At 36.4% G+C, this 23750-nt stretch overlaps 1 protein-coding gene across 2 annotated transcripts; it reads left to right on the top strand.

Moving 5' to 3' along the window:
- Positions 1-4936: 4936 nt before the first annotated feature.
- On the top strand, positions 4937-23023 carry LOC110803737 (histone-lysine N-methyltransferase SUVR5). Of its 2 annotated transcripts, none has more exons than XM_022009271.2 (12): positions 4937-5193; positions 8647-9122; positions 9629-9931; positions 10130-10240; positions 11834-11944; positions 15028-17853; positions 20197-20349; positions 20727-20843; positions 20924-21027; positions 21110-21247; positions 22236-22323; positions 22612-23023. In XM_022009271.2, exons 2-12 carry the CDS (start codon positions 8709-8711, stop codon positions 22717-22719), a joined length of 4473 nt encoding a protein of 1490 aa, XP_021864963.2. In that variant the 5' UTR covers positions 4937-5193; positions 8647-8708; the 3' UTR covers positions 22720-23023. The 2 variants fall into 2 exon arrangements, with proteins under 2 accessions (XP_021864963.2, XP_021864962.2); XM_022009270.2 differs by having other exon boundaries at positions 8579-9122.
- The last annotated feature ends 727 nt before the right edge of the window (positions 23024-23750 follow it).

Below are 23750 nucleotides of genomic sequence, written 5' to 3'. Positions count from 1 at the left end.
TGGTGGTTTTTAATCATAGGTTTCTAATTAAATTATAATTAATTATGAAAATCAAATTAATTCTAAATTATTCTAATTTTCAACAAATTAATCATAATTACAAATTAGATTGCATAATTAACAAGGCTAGGCATTCAAACTTGTTAAACATATACAGTAGGTCAATCAAAAATTCAAGATTTATCAACAAGAATCGCAAATATTTAATTTAACATCTTAAATTTACGAAATTTTGCATTCGAAAAACTAAAACCTTCGAAAAGTCATAGTTAGGCTTCGAATTTGAGAATTCTGGGTTCGGCAGAAAAAAATTATTTTTGTCAAAATTTTAGAATGCCTTTTACATGCGAAATTGACACAAAAATCACTCGATTTGGATGAGTAACTAAGAAACTGCCGAAAAACTGCGTACGTATAATTAAATAAACGCAATTTGCAATTAATTAACAATTACGAAAATTAATCACCCCTTTTAATTCATGCAAATTTGTAATGTTTAACCATGTTCATGCAATTTAGATTATGAAAATAATAAGGGGCTCGTGATACCACTGTTAGGTTATGATACATATGACAATTCATAAATCATGCGGAAAAACCATTTAGCCAGGAATACATATTATTTACACATAATCATATAGCATAGTTTAGATGCATACTCTTTGTTGCGTGCCTTCCCTAGCTGCGCCCGAACCGAACAAGAACAAGTCTTTAGGACTCCAAGTGTCGTCCCTCCGTAGATAGTCCACAGCACGTCCGGATCCGCCTTAAGATTGACCAACTAGAATCGCCCTTAAGGTACTAAAGATTTTCGGCACTCTTAGATAAGAAATGTGTCTGAATTTTCTCTCAAAAACTCACTTTGAATACTTGAATAATCTGTTAAAATATGTGACCCTAGGCACGTATTTATAGAGTTATGGAAAGGGTTTTGGAATCCTATTAGGATACTAATTTATTTAATTATAACCCTACTAGGACTCTAATTAAATAATCATTATCTAATAGTTTTAGGATTTAATCACACTTCGAATCCTGATTGCTTCAGGATTCCCGCACAAGCAATGCACGAGCACCGTACACCCGCGCAAGCCTTGCGGCCCACGCTAGGCGCACAGCGCTCGGCCCATTGCTGCGCTCTGCGCGCGCGCGCCCAAGGCCTTGGCTGGGCCTGGCCTTGCGCTGGGCCTGGTCGAGGCTTGGCGTGCGCTGGTGTGCGTTGGCTCGCTGGGCGACGGCCTGGCTTCGTGCTGGGCCTTCGTCTAGCGGGCCTCGTCCGATGCTAATTCGTACGATACGCTTCCGATTAAATTCCCGATTCCGAAATTCATTTCCGATACGAACAATATTTAATATTTCCGATTCCGGAATCAATTTCCGTTTCGAACAAATATTTAATATTTCCGTTTCCGGAATTATTTTCCGATTCCGATAATATTTCCGATTCTGACAATATTTCCGTTTCCGGCAATATTTCCGATTCTGGCAATATTTCCATTTCCGATAATATTTTCCGATACGTACCATGTTTCCGTTTCCGGCAACATCTACGACTTGGATAATATTTATATTTCCGATACGATCCATATTTCCGTTTCCGGCAATATCATCGTTTCCGGAGTATTCATTTCTTGCCTGTGACGATCTCAGCTCCCACTGAAACCAAGATCCGTCGATTCCGAATATCCATAGATGGAGTATCTAATGCCATTAAATACTTGATCCGTTTACGTACTATTTGTGTGACCCTACGGGTTCAGTCAAGAGTAAGTTGTGGATTAATATCATTAATTCCACTTGAACTGAAGCGGCCTCTAGCTAGGCATTCAGCTCACTTGATCTCACTGAATTATTAACTTGTTAATTAATACTGAACCGCATTTATTAGACTTAACATAGAATGCATACTTGGACCAAGGGCATTATTTCCTTCACCAGCATGCAGCAAAATAGATATTAAATGGTTTCTTATTTGTAGTTTATAGCAATAATACTCTCCACAGGACACCATATTCCGTATTCCACGTCCTTTCTTGGATACTGAAATGTTTAATTAATAGTTATGAATTAATTATAAGGAAGAAAAAGGATATATATATATATATATATATATATATATATATATATATATATATATATATATATATATATATATATATATATATATATATATATATATATAGGAAGAAAGACGTGTGTTGTTTTAAATGACTTACATGTCTTTTTTTTTTGTAGAAGTTCAGATGGTGTGGTACATTGGTCTATATTAATAGAATCATCGACGTGAGATTCTGTTTGCATTTTATCTTTTTAATTCCTTGACGCCATCCCATTTCTTCGTAAAGAAATAGTAAGGGATATTGTAAAGGGTCATGCAACCATAATAATATTGGACATTACAACTATGGCCTGCATGACTATAAACAACAATATTTCTCTCCCTTTCCTCTTTTGGTTCATTACTTCCAATCCATATTCCATCCACTTTCAACGTTGTGGGTAGATTGTAAACACGTTGATCTAAATCATCATGTGTTTTATAGTTATTTGGTGATTTTCTAAATCTGGAACATTTTGCAGTCTTCTGAAAAAATTTCCATAAGGATTCACTTTCAAGATTTCTATAAGCAAGCTTGTTATTTCTGGAGTTAAGTGTTTTGAGTTGTTTATTCGATTCTCGACTTCATGTTCAGGATCATAAAAAATAAAGTTGTAAATATTTAGGATTTTCATCTCCTGGAAATAGTTCGTTTATATAGTGATAAACTTGGCCCTGTACTTTAAAAGTATATATGCCCTTATATCTTTTGCATAAAGCTTTATCATATCGAACACCGAAGGACGTAAAAGCAAATGAGTTATTAAAGGTGCGAATATATTTTAAAAACAACATAGATTCACTCGTTTTTTATGCGTACAATTTATAGTGTTCATATGGAGGGTCATTCGTAGCCAATGCAATCTTACCATCAGAACAACAAAACCCTTTTGGTTCACGATGGAATTTCGTTGCACCACAATGATTACATTGTTTTGGCGAAGGCATAATTAATATGCATTCTTTGTGTGGGGATTTTCCTTGTGACGGTCCTCGATCTAATATAGTCTTTCTCAGCTCCTTGCCAAAGAATATGAGTAATGTACAATAGGTTTTAGCTGAAAGGTGTTTACATTTATAGCCGCAGTGGCTTCATTTGTGTCTTAATGTGGACATTAGGGGCACACCAAACTCCATCTCTTAACATGAACCTTATATATTGTGGAGCCAAGCCGGACGGCCAAAGATTTGTATCAGGCAATGTTCTATTCACCTTAGTCTTATTGTTTTATTAATTATGTTTGTTAAAATTAGACCATGACATTTACCTATTACTCCGTAATAAAAGAAATTACCACAAGATTAAAAACATTTATTTCTGGCCAAAACCATGATGGGTGTAAGTGTGTAACCATGTTAGGTAGAGTGCGATATACCAATACTCGAGCAAGAGCGGCGAGGCGAACAATTGACACTCTTGAGTTTGGAAAGCACAACGTAAACAATTAATGGATCAAATAAACTACATAATGTCCCCTAACAAATTTGAAACATATAGTGTTTGACGTAATACGTCATACTACGTATACATGAACGTTTATCAAGCGGCAATTTCATAATAAAATCGAAAAACATAAAGTTAAAATGTGGATATATTTTTTTGTTTGGTGAAATGAGGATATGTTTAGGCCAAGTGGTGTAGATTATGACCAGAAATTTCTAAGGACATAAGCGAAAATAAATCAAAATCGGATTTCTACAGTCTTAGGCTTTATTTGGTTGGGAGGAATTGGAAGGAAAAGAAAAGAAAGGAAAGGGAAAATAATGTTTCCTGTATTTGGTACAAATAATTATATGGGAAGTGGAAGGAAATGAAGGGAATTGGAAGGAAAGCTCCTTTATAAAATTTTCACTTTCCTTTCCTCCCAAAATTGGAGGAATTTGGAAGGAAAGAGAAAATTAAAAGCTGTCATTTATATTTCCTATCTCTTCCCTTCATTTCTTTCCCTTAAACCGAACACATGAAAATAAAATATCTTTCCCTTCCCTTCTTTTCCTTTCTTTTCCCTTCATTTCTTTTCTCTTCCTTCCCTTTACTAATAATGAACCAAATAGGGCCTTAAGAATTGCATTGCAAGTGCATATGATTCTTATTTTGGGCATGTATTTCAAAATTGTGCGTAAACACCAGATATGATTAGTTCCATGGTTCATCTCTGCACAAATGATTCATGGGTTTCAAGGGTAAACAACCTACAAGTTTTTGTGCCACAACACCAACATCGTAGAGTTGTATATTCTTCATTCCGCCAGCTGGTGTTCACGCATTGAATCTACATAACTAAATTTTGAGTAATTGACAATACATTGTGGAAAAGCAGGTGTAAAATGTGAATTACTCCGTATCAGTGAAGCAATTGGATTTTATTTAGGTACATCACATTCACAACTTTGTGTAAGAGATATTCTTTGTATATATAGCTGCATTGTTACTGACTTACTTTGTTATTAGTTTTACATATTCCGGACGTATTAGAATAATCTCAATGTGAATATAGATGTAATAATGAATATTTTGGCAAATTCCATTTCCTTCATTCGAGGAAGGGTTTGAAATGTTAATAATATGCTTCGTAGCAGTTGAAGTTGTTAACTTTTTTAAAAATTTACGTGAAACGCATGTACCAAGTTACTGAGGGTATATATAGCAACTTTCTTTAAATGGACTTAGAAATAGATAAATTTATTTGCTATAAATATTTAACCTATATAATGGCCCGAAAAACTAAATACAATTTGGGCTTAAACTAATAATAATAATAAAAAAAAGTCGAAATTTGTCTTTATTTTATTTATTTTTGGATTAGTATTGGAAATTTAAGTTTTGTAGAAAGAAATTAATTTCAAATGAATTTTCTCTCTCCTCAAACTCCAAACCGCAGCTGCTCTTCCTCTCTGTCCTCTTTCTCCTCCTCCTCCCGCCCCTCGGGTTCTGATTTCCTCCTCCTCTTAAAATCCTCCAACAAAACCCCCATTTTTCTAGTTTCAGCACCACCTCTAGTCGGTGGCGCCTCCGCCATTGTGGATTTTCAATTTGGGGGACTTCCAACCACCTCTCCTTCGCTGCCGCTGATATTCTCGGTGTTGACGACAGTGTAAGGATTCTTTCCATCATCTATTTTCTTCAATTTTGTTTTTATCGGTTTCTTTGGAATTTCTGTTGAGTTTATTTATATTTATAAAACTCAAAAGGTTTACTCTTATTTAGGGAACTGGGGATGGTGGATTTTGCCTCATATGATAGTTTCAAATGATAAAATTGTTGTTGTTAACTATAGTCTGGTCGGTATTTTATTGTAGTTGAAAATCATACTATCTATTTTCAATTTTGTGTTTGATTAAATAATATGTTCCGGGGGTTAATGCTGTTTTCTGGAGGAGGCATCAGAGTAGAAAAGAACAGTAATTTTAAGGGCATAATAAAATTTAGTTTGATTGAATTAATTTTTAGAGGAGTTTACAAAGTACTGTATACTTTATGAGTTTGATTGTATAAGAACTTGCACATTTAAAAAAAAAAAACAATGTATTTGAGTTCTGGAGCTTGAGGAAATGTAAGTAGTGGTGATTTTGTTTATTGGAAGATAGTACTCTTAGGTCAGTTTCAAACCCCTGATGCCTTAAGAAGTTGAATGATTAACAAGGCATCAATACCGTTGAACCATTTCCACCATTCAGCCTAAATTTGCAGGCTTTTGTTTATAACCCCTTTTATGTTAGGATGGAGAACTATGGGAATGATCCTTTTCTCCCTGAGCCAGGGTGGCTGCCCTCCTGCCCTGTCTTAGGGACGGGCCTGATTGTAGGGTTTTAGTTCAATGTTTATGTAAAGCTTGAAACTTTATTATTTTTCAATTAATTTTTGGGTTTTGAAGTGAATAGAATCTTTCATCAAAACGAAAAGGGAATTGAATCTTGAATTTTAATTTGGTTGAACTGTAAAAATAAGTTGATTGGGTTTAAATTTTGAAATGTACCCTAACATGCACAACTTGTGAATGTACCTGCAGAACAGTACTTGTTCTTGAGCATGTTACTTGTTAAGTGCATGAGTTGTTTACGCCTTTCGGATTTTATTAAATGCACGGGTTGTTGATGTTAACTGTAGAATATGTACTAGTATTTGTTCTGTAGCGGATCATTAACATTTGTAGTTAGTTCAGAAGTTGGTCCTGTAGCTTCTTCTTCACCTGGGTAAAAGAAAAAAGAAAAATGTGAAAGTAAAGAATAGTAGGAAATAGAGAAATGAAAAATAAAATCCAGGCTTTAGTAAATACTTCCTCTGTTTGTCAAGAGTATTTCATTTATTTGCAACAAACCCCTTTGTCATGCTGTTTGAGGAAATTAGAGAAAGTAAAAGGACAACTTAATTAAAGTAACCTAAATACCAATAACAGGGAAATGTTGATTGTTGAGATATTTATTCAGGTTTTAAGTAACTTAGTTGAGTTGTTCCTTTACCTTCTCAATTCTCTTCCTTAAGTCGATTACTCGATTTCCAAGGGGGTGTGTTGCAAATAATATAAATGGAGGTTAGTAACCTAGTACTCCGTATTAAGCTGAGTGTTAAGGTTTGATAATGTTGTAATTGTGTCTATCATTATCATTATCATTACCCCATTGCCTCAAAGAGGCTCCCGCAAGAAGCGCAGGGTAAGAGGGGGTCGAACGTACGCAACCTTACCTCTGCAATTGCAGAGAGGTTGTTTCCAATTGACCCAAAAGCGATAACGGGACGACAACGGGACAACCATCTTCTACTTCATGGAAATGAAGCGAAGAGGTATTAAGAGCCATTTTGATTTAGTCCATTACATCCCACAGAAAAAATGAATCTTTGGCTCCATCGGAAATGGACCTGTTGTAATTGTGTCTATATTTTGTTAAATTGAAAGCTTTGACTTCTGCAATGATATGGCTTTATTTTTTCTCGTGTATAAGAATGCATATGGCAGTGATATGATTTATTCTTTTCCTTGATGGGTAGGTTCCATCCTCCGTTAAGTCTCGTAGATCAGTAATGGCTAATCCCCTAAACCTAATTAATTACGACAACATCAAGGTTAAAGTCTCAATCCCAATAGGATGAGTTAGCTGTATTAGACAGTGCTATGATATTAGGAAACTCTTGTGAATAAGCAGAATAGGTTGCATGACCCAAAGATTTATCTCTGATAGTCGTCAGCAAGGATCCTCTTCCTTTATTCACTTCTGTCAAGTGCTATATGCTCTTGCAAACCCAATATCTTCATATCATTCCAACTCTCTCCATCCGAGTTATCCATGACATCCATCAGCTTCTTCCAAATCCCCATACTCCAAACTTCCGTTACTGGTGTGTCTTATGTTGATGTCTCACATGCGTAAACCAATATAATCGGTTACTAAGAATATCAAATTCAGACTGATATGGTAAAAAACGCAGAATGTTTGTGTTATCCGCCCTTGCGTATCTGCCTTTGTTCCTTAGCTTGTGTTGGTCATTCCATTTTGCAACATGTATTTCTACGAGACTATCTAGGGTTAATGGAGCAGTAGGCACTATTAGGAGGCTGTGCCATGTTGGCTTAGATGTCTTAGTTTAAATGTAATATGTTTATATTATCCGTAAATTCATTGATGCTAACTAATTTACCAACCTCTTGAATGCGTCTCATGACTCTCATGTAAGACATATAAGTTAAGATTTCCTTTCTTCCCCATTTCCATATATCCATATTTTGTACTCCATATATACGAAATTTAGGAAGTATTAACGGCTTGTTTGTTTGATATGGGAATTAAATTCCTATGTAAGTTGTATTCATGGGAAATCATTTCCTACATACAGTTCATAAGAAATGTCCTTAAGTTGTTTGGTTGTTATGAATGAATTTGAATTTCATGGGAATTTCGAGGGAACAAGTGGGGGGGGGGGGGGGGGGGGAGTAATTCATTTCTCATGTTTTGTGGGAAGTTTCACTTTTTGTTGTCAACTAAATTTTTACCCCATCTGCAACTTCCCATGAATTTCTATATCCCCCATTATTGAAGGACAACCAAACCAGCACTATATGTAATAATTACTACCCCATCTGCAAATTCCATGAATTTCTATTTCCCCCATTGTTGAAGGACAACCGAACTAGCACTAAATGTAACAATTAGGTTGACTATAAAAGTTCAAAACCAAGAGGCACAACTTTCTTATGACCAAAATGCAAAATGACTGCTCTCATAGAAATGCTGGAAGTATTCCCTCTCATAGATATGTAATATTTTGTACCTTATCCATGAGAAAAGTGAGATCTTGAAGTAGTTCTCCCTTCCCTGATGTTTGAAATTCTTCCTTCGTTATAGCCTTATAGGTGTCTTGGTCAAAAGTAAACATTTTGACGCAGGTGACTAGAAAAGGAAACCTTTTTGTCTTTGTCTTGCAGTTTTTTTTATTCTTTCGTTGAAATTTACTTGAGTTTGGATGTTTTTTTCTTTTCCAATTAGGTGTATGACTGACTGACTGACTGACAAGACTAAATGGCATTGTGGTTTTTTTCTTGGTGATATGGAAGTTATCACATGTTCTTCCCTCCATTATGCCGAAAACTCTGGTCACTCTCAAGAGAAATCGGTTATGGAAAACGTACAAGATGCAGAATCAAATAGTGCTCAGCATGGCGAGCACATCCCTCTAGAAGAAAAAAAGGACAATTTTCTGCCAAGTTTTAAAGTGGCCATAGACATGATGCAATGTGATGGTCAAGACCCAGATGGAGAAGCTCTTACGCTAGAAGAGAGCTCTGACGGGTCTTCACACCGTGGTTCTGATTTGAACGGACAAAAGTTGTCTGGGGCTGTTCTCGATCGTGATGATGATAACCTAGAGGAACAGGTCCAACTTAAAGAAGCTTACCTTGACTTTCAGAACTCTCATGTGGATGTAAACACAATTGACAGTGAGCCACTTTCAGAAAATAAAGAAGAAGAGTCGTTGATCTCAGCATCCAAGTGGCCCGAGCAAGATGAATCTCTGGCATTATGGGTCAAGGTATGGAGCTTTCATAAGTTTTCCATGTGATACTTAACACATGCTTACTGATACTATGCAAATAACATCAAACGCAGTGTATTGAGTGGTTGCACTAAGCTGTAGGGGTATAATTTTATCCTTCAATTTCAGGATTATTATTCTGAAACTTCTATCTAGGATAGAATTGAGTGTTAAAATTAAGATTCAAGTTTGTCATATAATTTTCATAAATCTGCAATCATTTTTCATTTGTACCAATTTCTTTAATAGTTGTTGTGGCATGTTTTGTCCAAAACAGTAAATCTTTTCAAAACATTAAAACATGAGCTCACCATCTTCTACATCCCAAATAACACTCATGTATAACTAAAGAAGTTTCTTCTGGAACTTATAAAAGAAATTTATGAATATATATGTCGCCTGTTTGTTAGAACTCTTAGAAGACATGTGATTCTTTTACAAATCAGATATTGGAGCTAAACTTTAATTTACAATGTTTGTCTTGCTCTACACCGCAAATATAGTGGAGAGGGAAGTGGCAAGCAGGAATCAAATGCGAGAGGGCTGACTGGCCATTAGCAACTGTGAAAGCAAAGCCAACTCATGACAGGAAGAGTTATATTGTGATATTCTTTCCACACAAAAAGAACTATTCTTGGGCGGATACACTGCTTGTTTGTGCAATTGATGAACTTCCGCAGCCTATAGTACACCGGTCACATAAAGTTGGCGTTCAAATGGTTGAAGACTTGACTGCTGCACGCCGCTTTATCATGAAAAAGCTAGTAATTGACATAATGAGTATTGTTGACCAGCTTCCTGTCCAGGTGTCAATTCTGTGGTCCTCTTTCCTTCTGATATTCTGTTACATATCTCTTCTTGATATAATTTTAATGCCTTGAAGGAAAGCATGCCATTTATAATTGAAACATGCAATGTCTTCTTATACCAAAATTATACCATCATTTGTCGTTTTATATAGTCTCATTTTTAGCTGGCTTGTAATGTTAATTCACTTGTTTTAGGTGTTGGTCGAAACTGCTCGTGATTTAGTTGTATGGAGAGAATTTGCCGCAGAGGCTTCTCGCTGCAAAACTTATCCTGATCTTGGAAGATTGCTCATAAAGCTTCAGAAAGTAAACTCCTAATCCTGTTAATTAATTAGAACCCTTTTTCTATATGTTATTTACATGTCATTTCTTTGTTGTGTTATTTATATTTATTGGTCAACTATTGTATGTTGGGTATATTTGCATCATGATTATATTCCGACAAGTTTTTGAAAAATGGTTATATCATTTATATTTTGTTTGGATAAGAGGAAGTGGAGAGAAAGGGAGGGGAACAAACTCCCTTGTTTGGATGGAAGGTTGGGGGAAGGAAGGGGAGGAAGGGATTCATTTTCCCTCCCTATTTAATAAACACCATCCCTCCAAAATTGGAGAGATTTGAGGGATAATGGAGCTCACGTTCCCCCTCCCTTTCTTTCCCCTCCGCTTTCTTTCCCTGTTATCTTGCTATCCAAATACACCGTTAAACTCCTTTGGCAATTTTTTTTTTGAATTAAGAGTTAGTTTGTGGAATAGCATCGTTTCATTACAGAGCCTGTTATCAGGATACTGCTAGGTTAATTGGAGGTCAAGCTACTTCAGCTTTTTCATTTCTGCAATATATTGCAGTAGAGCTTAGGATTGTAGTGAGGTTTGAGGTTTCTGAAAGGTCAGGGTGGGTGTCATTTTCACGTTAGAAATTGTGGATGGGTGTACCATATGATCTTCATAGTTATCCAGTATCCGTACTGTAGGTTAGGAGTCATTCAAAGTCCCTTTTATCCTTAATGCATGATAAGAGAGGATATAGCTGGTAAAATGGATCACTAAGCACCCATTTAATTGTTGAGTTGTTTTGTCCCCAACCCTCCATATCTGTAAGAAGAGGCTATTGACAGGTTTACCTGGGAACAAGGAGGTTCTCTTGTAAGCCAAGAATACAACACAATTTTTTTCTTTTGTTTTTTTCGTTTTTGTGTTTCGTTGTTGAAGACTACCGATGGATTCAAAGATTCATTTTTTCTTTTGGCTGTGGGATGTAATGGACTAAATCAAAATGGCTCTTAATACCTCTTCGCTTCCTTTCCATGAAGTAGAAGATGGTTGTCCCGTTGTCGTCCCGTTATCGCTTTTGGGTCAATTGGAAACAACCTCTCTGCAATTGTAGGGATAAGGTTGCGTACGTTCGACCTCCCCTTACCCTGCTTCTTGCGGGAGCCTCTTTGAGGCAATGGGGTAATGATAATGATAATGAACGTCGTTGAAGACTTCAAGTCACAATTTTCTGGACCGATATCCTAAAATATGACCCTTGGTCATGTCATGGATGTGCTCTGATTCCCACATTGAATAGTGTCTAGTCATTTGGGTTGTTTTTAGATTGACGTGGACATGACTCGAAAGCAGCACCAATTTCTTGTCTGTTGTGGCTCGTAGCCACGAAGACCTAGGCTATAGATATTTAGCTTCATTCAAGATTTGTTATGGCTGCAGAATTCGATTGTGCTTTAGGTATTGGTTGATTCTAAGGCATATCTAACTCTGAAATGTAACTCTGTGTGTGATGTTTGAGCCGCATTTTTATCCCTTGAGATGCTTTCTTTTTCATTTCAGGCTGTTTGAATGTTGAGTACATTTTACTTGATAATTGATACTGTTCTTATGTCCCCCCTTGTACAGATGATATTCCTGCAGTACATCGATGCTAACTGGCTGCAACATTCTTTACAATTGTGGGTGGAGAAATGCCAGAATGCTGTTAGTGCTGATTCCGTTGAACTTCTGAAGGAGGTAACTTCTTGCCTCAAAAGAATTACCCTCTATACTATTGTATGTATTCAGCTGTGATGTGTATGTGTACGTGTGAGAATGCCCCTTAAAATTCAAGCAATCCTTATTATACAAACAACCACGAGCTTACGTTGCTGTACGAGCCCTCACTGCCATTTTCATAAGTTGGCGAAACTTGATGACACCATATTTCAGGTTGTTTGGAGTGAAAGAATTATGAGTGTAGGCCTCTTCTCTTTGCATGTAGCTATTCAAGGTGTATTTGTTCAACCAATTTCTCAATAACATTCTTTAGTTTAAATCTTGCTGAGATAGATGTATGCAGCCTTACCCTTAAGCAGTCAAAAAGAAAATGCTTCTGGTATCGAATACTAGATCTAGATGCATATGATTCGTGCTTCAAAATTTTAAAACATGAACCCTAACTTATAATGTATTAACATTGAAAATATTAAATTTAAAGGAGTGCAAGAAAATTTAGGGCATTTTAGGTATTTTGGGTGGACACCAAACTCCTCATGAGTTGGCTTATATAATAGAGGTTCAACCATTCATTATGGAACAATAGAGGAGGGACACTAAGAGAACAGTCTTTATTGTCAATTCTAGGGAGGAAAAGATAGAGAAGCTTAAAATGATGCAGATGTTTAATAGTCATTACTAGATGTCTTTGTTGGTTGCTAAGTATGACATTATTTGTGCCTGGAAGTAAATCTTATATTTATCACCACTTTTCATGGCCCATTTTCTAGGAATTGTAATGCTTCTGCAGTTTTCAACTCTCCGTGCCTTCTTCCGCAGAGGCTTTGGAGTAAGGACTATTCTCCTGTGTAGTGCATCATGCATTCATGCCCAAGTAAATTTCTCAGGAACTGCAACTGTTTCTATCATCTAATGTAGTCATTTTCTCCTAAGATAATAAATAAAATATTTCTGCTAGTTTTACTGGTTGGTCTTAATTGGCAAACTGCATTTTAAATCAAGGGATGAATCAATCTGTTGAGAGTGGGATTTACTTGCTTCTAAAACATAAATGTTAAATCCTAGGAGTGATAGGGAAGACCGCCCATAGTCTCATAGAGTTTGTTGATTTGTGATAAGGAGATTTTATGGGGAAGTACTTTATAAAAAAACACTTTTTGCAAGCAACTACCTAATTTTTATTTATTTTTTAGTTTTTTAAATAACTACCTTATATGGACTTTTGTTGTTGTTAACAATACCTTGAGACAGAATTCTCCAACATTAGTGGCCCCATATGCAACGACTTCCCTCCCTTTCTTGTAAAATCCCCATTCTAAACACCCAAACCTCAAGATTGAAAGGCAACAATATTTTTTTCTCCAAATTCTTCACCAAGAACGAGTAATTATCTCGAACTGTTCATGCTTTCTACTTCAAATTTTAAATTATGGTTTTGAAAATGTGGTAAATTAAGAAACTTTTGATTTTAGGATTTGAATTTGCGGGCAATTGCAATTATTTTTATAGTGGTTCTATATTGAATTCACTAATCCCTTTCTTTTTGTTTTAAGCATATCTTTCAATTCAGCCAATTTAATTCTTTATTATTTGTAGACACGAATTTTAATGCCCTAAAAGATGAATTGAGTTGGAGAAAAGTGAAACTGCTGGACTCCAGTTTATAACAATTGCAAGGGAGCTGTTCTTGGCCTCTCATTGGTTTGCCAGAAAAAACCCAGTTATGTTCTTCCCCATTTTCATTGATTACATTTTTCTATTTGCTACACACATTATATATATGTTTTAAGATAGGTTGTCAATGGCAGAAAAATCTCCAATGAGTGATCCAAATGGTAGATGAGTGAATTTGATGGTGAAATAAATATAGGAGGAGAAATGAAGTTATCGGTTAAAGCAATTATAACAGGCACTTTATTAATTCAAATATCAACAAAAAAGGGAGCAAAAGCTAGGTTATGGGCCCCACTAATGGAAAGTTAGACGCGTTCTGTCACAAGGTAGTGCTTAGTGCTTACAACACAAATATTTCATGTAACGTAGTTATATATAAAAAAACTTATAAGAAAATAGTGTTTAAGGTAGTTCCCCACTTAATTTCCTTGTGATAAATATTAATGATTTTCAAAAATCATCAGCAATGCTCGTTTTTCTTAAAATATCCAGCAAAGGTGGTAGGGTCCTCTATTCAAAAATCTGTCAGCTCTGTGGTGGCTTACCATGGGTGTTGTTGGAGGACTCTATCAAGAGAAATTGGGTAGTGAAAGGTGGAGGAAACTAGTATGTCCTCAGTTGTGCCATAAGTTTGTACAGATCGTGACAGTTAAGTTCTAAAGCCCTGTTGTACTCTTCAATTTTGTAGATATGTATGGAAAAGTTAATACTCCTCACTTTTACCTTAGACTCCACTAGTGTTTAGAACCTTCTATTGCCTGAAAATAGTAAGATATGGATCAAATTTCAATTATAGCTTTCAAATAATGTTTGGACTGACTGGAATTGTTGTATGTGGCTAATGCTGTGGCCATAAGTTTTTATGTAATGCTCATTAGATTCCACTTCCGCGTCTTAGTGGTCTTGTTGCAATCACAATCCAACCTCTGGAAATCTTTTGCTCCCTTTCTTGGGTTGTTGGATTTCTGAACCAATTCTGCTGCCTCGCTTGCTACGCTTCATTGAGGGCAGTGACTGACCAGTGACCACTAATAAAATCTAATATTTCATGAGCTTATGGTGGAGAAAATTGAGTTCTTGTGACATGCTGTATCCTGGAGTGAGTTATATTTTGAGTAATTATTACTTTAGGCACAAATGGGTATCAAGCACCAAACCTTTCTATTGTTCCAATTGGCCTTATTTTATTCGTTGTAACTAGCCATTCACCTTCCAAAATAATTAGTTGTCCCTGGGATCCTTTTGCAATCTTTTCAGGTCCCTACTACTTTGTATTTGAAACTAGAGAAGAGTAATCTCTATAATTTCCCTTCACGAGGAATGGTTTATTGAAAGGGTTTTGTTCGATCATGTTCGTGGAAACTTCCTTCTAACCACTCTTTGCTTATGTTTTTGTTTTTTTGTTTTTTTGCAACTTATTGTTCCAGGAATTAAGGAATTCTATTTTGTGGAGTGATATCAACAATCTCCGAGATACCCAAGGACAGCCTGCATTAGGTTGTGAGTGGAAGATGTGGAAGCAGGAAGTCATGAAAAGTTTCTCAATGACACAGTCTGTGTCGGGTGCTGGAGGCATAGAACAGCCAAGGCAAAATGGCATAGAAGATTATAGTGTTAGTCCGTTGATGACAAGTCTTCAAATTAGCCGGAAGAGACCTAAGCTTGAAGTTCGTCGTGCAGAGCCACATAACTCAGTTGGTGAAACTAAGAGTTGTCAGGAAAATACCGTCCCTGAGATTGACTCGGCATTTTTCTCTGGTCAGAGAACTATGACTCCTGATGATGCACTTGTGCATTCTAAAGAGGGACTTTTAGGCCAGAAAATTGCACAAGCCACCTCGCCAAGCAATGCTATGGTTATATGGGATGGGGACCATGGAGTTGTGGTTGATACTAATGCAGAGTCTAGCCAGAAAGAAGATAATAAACTGCAACCTGTTAATGGAGTGGTCGAGACTAAATACACAGCTTCTAAATTCAAGAATCGGCAATGCAGTGCTTTTATTGAGGCCAAGGGAAGGCGTTGTGTTAGGTGGGCCAATGATGGCGATGATTACTGCTGTGTTCATGTGATGTCTCGTTTTGCAGCACCATCTGTTAAAATAGAGGCCAGTTCACCAGCTGAATCATCTATGTGTCAAGGAACTACCACTCAAGGTACTAGGTGCAAACATCGCTCTCTCCCAGGCACCTCATTTTGTAAAAAACACCGCCCCCATGGTGATGGAACAATCCCCCCAAATTCACCTGGAAGCCAGTTGAAAAGAAAACATGATGAGCTGCTAGACAAGTCCGAGCACACATCTAAGGAAATTATTATTGGTGCAGAAGTAGAAAGACCTCTTGAAGGGAATTTGACGACACTTATGGAGGGAAATACGTCTAATGGAGGAGAAAATGAACTGACAATGCCTGAACAACTTGCTGAGGATTCTAACAGTAAGAATATAGAGATAACTCACTGCGTCGGATTGGGCGTGCATGAGGGCTATTCTTATTGTAAAGAAAGTCCTAAGCGGCATTCATTATACTGTGAGAAACATGTACCAGGCTGGCTAAAACGTGCTAGAAATGGTAAGAGTAGGATAATCTCAAAAGAAGTATTTGTAGATCTTCTGAGGACATGTTCTTTCCAGAAGCAAAAAACTGATTTGCATCAGGCATGTGAGCTTTTTTACAAGCTTCTTAAAAGCATATTATCTGTGAGAAACCAAGTTCCCAAAGACATCCAATTTCAATGGGCGTTGTCTGAAGCTTCTAAAGATTTAAATATTGCCGAAATTTTAATGAAGTTAGTTTCCAGAGAAAAAGAGAGGCTGACAAGGATATGGGGCTTTGATCTAGACAAGGATGCACATATTTCCTGCATTCCTGCAGAGGAACAAGCTCTGGTGCTTGTAGAAAAGGAGGCTTATGATGACGGAAGTTTCAAATGTAAAATCTGCTTGGAAGAATTTTCTGATGGCCAAACACTGGGGACACACTGGATAGATAGTCACAATAAGGAAGCACAGTGGCTTTTCAGGGGCTATGCTTGTGCAATATGTCTTGATTCTTTCACTAACAGGAAGGTTCTTGAGACACATGTACAGGAGAGACACCATGCACAGTTTGTTGAGCACTGCATGCTTATTCAATGTATTCCTTGTGGAAGCCATTTTGGTAATTCCGATGAGCTATGGTCACATGTTCTTTTAGCTCACACAGAAGGTTTTAGACAGTCAAAAAGAGGGGATAATGGTCACCAATTGGTGGATTCCCATCAGAAACCTATTCCCTTGAAACCTGCCTCTGTTGATTATTTTGAGAGTCAGAGCAGTATTCGGAAGTATATTTGTAGATTATGTGGGTTAAAGTTTGATCTACTGCCTGATTTAGGTCGCCATCATCAAGCAGCTCATATGGGGCCAGGTTTGGTAAGCTCTCATACAAAAAAGAAAGGTCTCCGCTTTTATGCTTATAGACTAAAGTCAGGAAGACTAAGCCGTCCCAGATTCCAAAAGGGTCTTGGTGGAGCATATAGACTCAGAAATAAGGGTAGTATAGTTTTGAAGAAACGATTACAACCTGTTAATCCTATTCGCGCTGCAAGAATAAATGTGCAGTCTCATGTAATGGATACTGCCGGGCTTGTTAGACTTAACGAGGCTCAGTGCTCAGCAATTGCACAAATGTTGTCTTCTGAAGCTCAGAAAACAAGAGCACGCCCCAGTAATAATGAAATCTTATCTGTTGCTCGTTCTGCTTGCTGCAAGGTGAGTGTTCAGAGGTCTCTGGAGCAGAAATATGGAGAGTTGCCTGAACGTTTATACTTAAAAGCTGCTAAACTTTGCAGTGAACATAATACTCCAGTAGATTGGCATCAGAAGGGGTTTAATTGCTCTAAAGGATGTATACCACAGGAAGATCATAATTTTGGGTCTGTTTTGTCGTGTCCTATTAATGAACGTGTAAGACTGAATTCACCTTCTCCAGATCCACAACAGGAGGAGTGTGAAATGGATGAGTGTTACTTTGTCATAAACCCACAATATTTTAGGTGGAGACACTTGCAGACAACCATCATCTTGTGCGATGATATAAGTTTCGGACAAGAAAGGGTACCAATTCCTTGTGTTGTAGACAAAAATCTGATAGATTCGCTTCATAATCCAGCATATGGCTTTGATGGGCAAGTTACTTTCATGCCATGGGAGAGCTTTACATATGCAACTAAGCCACTGTTAAATAAGTCCCTTGATGTCAATATGCAGGTACTATCAAGAATCTCCCATTGAATTTGAATTCTCCTTTACTAGATTATAGAGCTTCGAATCTTGGGTAACTTTTTTCTAATTGAAAAATGTTTTATGCATGTTTAACTAGTGTACTAGTCTCATGATCAAAGTGGATCACTTCATGGATTTTATGTACAACTTGATTCGTAGGGACGTATTAGATGGGAAATACAGGAAAGGAAAGGAAATAAGTAACTTTCAGCATTTGGTTTCATAAAAAGTGTAGGAATCCATAGGAATTGGATAGGAATGAAGGAAAAAAATTACTCCCTCCGGCCCTTAATACTTGCCCCGGTTTGACCGGCACAAAGTTTTAGGCAATTTAATTGACTTATTAATTTATTAGATGATAGTTGATAGTATGGTATTTTTTTAATATAGTTAGTGGGAACTGGGAAATGTGTTAAATAAAGGGGTGAGAGTTGGGGTGGGTTGAATTTTTTAATGTTTTCTTTTAGGAAGTAGGGATGGTAAGTGAGAGAAATGATATAATATTAGTGAAGGTATGTCATTTATAGAAATGGGAAGTATGAAGGGACGGCTTTATAAGGAAAGCGGGGCGATGATTAAGGGACGGAGGGAGTAGTAACTAGGCTCCTTCGTGATTCTTAACATGTTGTGATGCCATCTTTTTTCATGTTTGACTGTCAAATAACTGTATGATACTAAAAAACTTCTGTTGCCTGTTGAATTTGCCAAACCATTCTAGTGGTGTGGCAGGGATTTTTCTTCTTCTATCTTTGTCTCTTAGGCAACATTGCTTATGCAAGATCTTTGATGGATGGTCAATCATATTGAGCCTATGGTTTGTTACTTTGTTAGCATTCAATTAAGGCTCCTTCTGTTCCATGGAAAACAATTTTCAAGGGAAAACTCAATTGTAAAACTGTTTCCCTTTGTTTTTTTCCTTATAAGAAAATTTATAAAGAAAAAGGAAAGGGAAGTGGAAATGAGAGGATAGATGAGAGGAGATAAAAAAAAGTGAGGGAGTAGAGGGGAAAATGTGGCATTCCTACTTTACAAAAGAAAAATGTTTTCCACCCCTTGAATAACAAACAAAGGAAAATAGCAATATCATTTTCCGGCAAAATATTTTCCGTCAAAACAAATGGAACCTAAATAAAAGTACTTTGAAGGTCTCTGCTGCTCTTTAATTATTTATGAGAATGGTAGAAAGGATATATTTCAGATTTGGAAACCTTCACTCTACCTTCAACTCCTCAAGAAAATGATGTGATTTTCCGATGGAAAAATATTTCCATTTACTATTGGAGTAGACTGAGATTCCAAAGGAACCAGAATGACAGGCTAATAGGCTGGATAACATTAGCTATATCTATAATGATCTCAACAAATTTTCATAGTCTTCCCCTTGCTCTCTGTTTTTTGCTCCTTCACAAACTTGTTGAATCCACCTTTACTTGAGAATGATCAGCACGACTAAAGTTTTTTTCTTCACTGATGCAGTCACTTCCCTCTTAAGCCTGTGTTTATCTATCCATTCACTTACTCCAAATGTCTCTATCTGTTTCAAACTTTTTAGGTATGATTTGTGAAAACTTGGTTACTAACGGTTCATTCAAGTTCAATGATTTTAAGTGCTTTTTTTTTTAAAACTTTTTATCACTAGCCTTCGCTCTTGACTGCCGAGGTGTGTTAGGGTATGACCTGACTTTTGGAACCCAGCCAGAGTCATTTTTTTTATGGATTTTTGTCGCAATATGTTGTGTGTGTTGGGTTTTGGAAAATTGAAACTCATTGTTGAAGGTATCATCTATCCTGTGCGTGGTAACTATAATTTTCCAGCCCTTAATCTTCATTTTACTTCAAGTTCTTGTGTCGCGTATTTGTCATTTTTACATGGGTATAACATGCAATTTTTGAAATTTGCTGAATCTTATTTTCTGGCATGAGTACATGACCATGACCAAGTTCCATTATTAGCAGTCAAGTTTGAGTAAATATATCAGCCACAACCACTGCACAACAATTATTTCTTCAAACATCTGGTCCAGCACTACCATATTTGTAATCCTAGTGTTTCAATTTTTGTAGCTTTTCAAATTCCTTTTGTTCCTAATTTCCTGTAGACTACATTTGTGGAATTGTGAAATGTCATCCTTTGTTTGAGGCATTAGAGATGTGTACTTGGATATTTATTAAATACTGAAAATGACTGGAATTTGTGCTTACCAATCTTCCTGAAGACAACACCTTTTCTCCTATCTTGCCTTGAACACCTAGCTTAATTTAATTTATTTAAATTGAGAACAAAACAATCGTTTTGATGTAATTTCTTCTTGCTCTCAAAATTTGCAGTTAGGGTGTGGCTGTTCACAATCAATTTGCTGTCCTGAGACATGCGATCACGTTTACCTGTTCAACAATGACTTTGACCATGCAAAGGATTTAGATGGAAAGCTCATGGGAAGAAAGTTCCCTTATGATGATACGGGTCGATTAGTTCTTGAGGTACTGATTGCGAGAATACAAGTTCTTTTTACCGGTATTTGTATTCATATTCTTGTTGTTTATAGTTTTTTTGTGGAATTGGTTGAGAGAGTACAAGTTCTTTTTACTGCTGTTTGTATTAATATTTTTGTTGGTTATAGTATTTGTGTGGAATTGGTTGCAACTCAGAAATGGTTAAAATTGTGTTCCTATGAATTACTATCTTTTGATATCCTTTTATATCGTTCTTTGGTTCCTGCTAATGCCTAGCTTGTGCTAAATTGCTCTTTAATGTTGATGCAATGTTTCATCGATATACCTTTTTCTTTTGTTATCTTTTTGAAACTTGGCTTGTTGGCTATGTCACTGGTGTTTAGAACTCTTTTCATGATTTGCAGGAAAATTATCTCATCTATGAATGCAGTCACTTGTGTAAGTGTAGTAGCAAATGCCCAAATAGGGTTTTGCAGAATGGGGTTAGAGTAAAAATGGAAGTATTCAAAACATTGAAAAAGGTACTTTATTTTCTATAAGATATTTTAGAGATTATTTTGGAGTTTCGAGCATCAGTTGACTCTTCCAGCTTTATTGACAGGGTTGGGCTGTCCGAGCCTGTGAAAATATTCTGCGCGGCACATTTGTATGTGAATTTGTTGGTGAGGTATTAGATGAACAGGAAGCCAGCAGAAGACGCAAAAGGTCAATGCCTTATCCATCATTAGTCATTCATTACCTTATGAATTCGATGTTGTGCACTTGCTCAAGTCTTTTGTGTTTATAGGTGTAGAAAAGAAGATTGTGATTATATTTATGACATGGGTACCCACATGAAGTACGTGAGAGAACTGACTGAAGTGGAAGCCAAGTATTTCATTGATGCTACAAAATTTGGAAATGTTTCGCGGTTCGTGAATCACAGGTGAGGATGTTACCTGGTGAAACAAATTGCATCATCTACCTCATATTTTGGCCTAAAGCCACTTAACATTTTCTTTTGAATTGTACATTTTTCATGATAGAGAGTACATAGTGCGCTTCTGGTGAATAGGAAATGATAATGTTGTTGCATTGTTAAAAGTCTCAAGTCTGCTTATACATGTTAATTGTTGTTACTGCTAGGTTGCTATGTGACCAATCTTACTGGTATAAAAAAGAGTTTTCTTTTGGTGTTGGTTTAATAAGGTTGCATTCAGTCTGTCATTATAAAACTAAAATGGCTTATTTTTAAATTCACGGAGTTATTTACTTTGCATATCACTCGGCATATCACTCAGCTTTTACTTGTTTTCTTGGAAGCTAATATATCTAGTGGGACTCGGATGGAACTTCTAGGTGAGGTAGAATTTTTGGTTTATGAGAGTCTTTATATAGTATTCCCCTTTGCCCGAGACAACTGAAGACAAGAATGCATCATAGATGCTACTGCTAATGTGCTAATAACATGCAATAAATATTGACAAGTGCCTGTGCAAGTACACATTTGTGAGAAATATCTGATACAGCCAGTTTATACTCCCTCTGTTCTTTTTTATTTGCACCATTTGAACATTTACACTATTAACATGCTCTCTTTGACTATATCTTGTGATTCATACATAAGGAAAAATAGTCATGTAGGATTTTGTTAAATTTGTCTCGACTTATACTTTCAAGATATCAACTTTTTATTTACTAAGAGATAATTGAGGATATTGACAAGTTATGCATTGGTAAGTGTGAAACTCCAAATGTTGCAAGAAAAATAGAACGGAGAAAGTATTATGTATTTATGACAGTTTATTTTATCTTTAAAGTGTGATAAAGCATATGCATTGTTGTGCCTGCTTATGTTTTGCCTCCCCCCCCAACCGTTGTGTTGTCTAATTTTGAATTGTTGCCTGATGTGCTAACTGTGTTTGCTGGTGTAGCTGCTGTCCTAACCTTGAAAGTCATGTTGTTCTTGTGGAAAGCATGGATTTTCAGCTTGCCCATATTGGTTTCTACGCAAAACAGGATGTAAGTGAATATGATATCAAAATTTTAAAAAATATTAAATATCGAATAGACTTTTTTTGAGTTATTGTGATATACACAAGACAAACTTTTATGCACGTGTGTTTTTTATTTTAACCCCACCTTTTCATATTAAGGCCATGCTTGGAATGTGGTAATTTGATTTTCTCAACCCTAGTTATTCCTTCATTTCAAGCATGGCTGGTTGATGAACAATTATTATTTCCGTTTTCCCGGATCTTTATTCCCATTATTTTCCACTTGTTTAATTTCTTCTGTATATTGCGACAGATAGCTGCGGGGGAAGAACTTTGTTTTGACTTCTGCTATGAGCTGCAGGCCGGAAACGAATGCCCGTGCTTGTGCGGAGCTTCAACTTGTAGGGGTCGACTTCACTAATAGTATTAGTATCAATATTTAGGCAGTCAATATTTACCATTGAAGCCTGTTTTCAAGGGCCTTTGTAATGGGGTGTTGTAGTTGCGCTACTAACTCTTTCATTGACTTCGTCCAGTAGAGCTGAGCTATGCCATGTCTGGAGCCATCTCCTTGTAAATTGATTGTTCCTTTCCCTCTTATCTCGTTCGTGTCTTTGTATATGCCGTTCTCCATTTCTATTATCCGATTAGCTACATTCCTTCTAGAGTTGACATAGGAATTTCATATTATTATCTTTAAAGATAGTCTTTGATTTCTTGTTCTATCAGTGATCCGCTAGAGGTGAAACACTGATACTGATATGCAGTTCAACTAGTTTATTCCCCATGTAAATTCTGTGATTGATATGTAATAATCTTTTACAGAGGAATTTACCTTTCAAAAAAAAAAAAAAAAACTTTTACAGAGGAATAGTGATAGAAATAGTCCCAAGTATATCCAGTCTTTCCTAAGGGCTTGGGCCGTTTAGCCTTCTCACGATACACCAATAATAATATCCTAGGGTTGTTAAATAATGACCTGACTTGCGAAACTGCTTAAGACAAATTAACATCTGAATCGAATATATCAGAGAAATATGGATCTCAAAATTCACCCGAACTTATCCGATAACGAAATGAAATTCGATTTATCCCATGAATTCAAGAATTTAGCTGCTAGCAACCTGAGGAGACTTGTAACCCGATTTGTATTAGATTACTTTTAATCGAATCAAACCTGGATTCTTTTCGACAGAAATTCAAAAATCGATTTCATTTGAAACACAATCAACCTGGCCTGACAAAAACTCGATATCCAATTTAACCCGATTCGAGACAACCCCAATCCGAATTGAATTGAATTGTTGTCAGTCTGATCAATTATATTAGAAAATCAAAAAAATAACAAAACCCGAGTTAATCCAATAACCGAAAGGCAATCGAGATAATAAATTAAAAATAAAAAACAAAACATACTCTATTTTATCCAAAACCGATCTGATTTAGTCATTA

Source organism: Spinacia oleracea, chromosome 4 (assembly GCF_020520425.1).
Source record: "Spinacia oleracea cultivar Varoflay chromosome 4, BTI_SOV_V1, whole genome shotgun sequence".
Lineage (NCBI taxonomy): Eukaryota > Viridiplantae > Streptophyta > Magnoliopsida > Caryophyllales > Amaranthaceae > Spinacia > Spinacia oleracea.
Note: the sequence above shows the minus strand (reverse complement) of the source record. Positions and strands in the feature narration are given on the sequence as shown.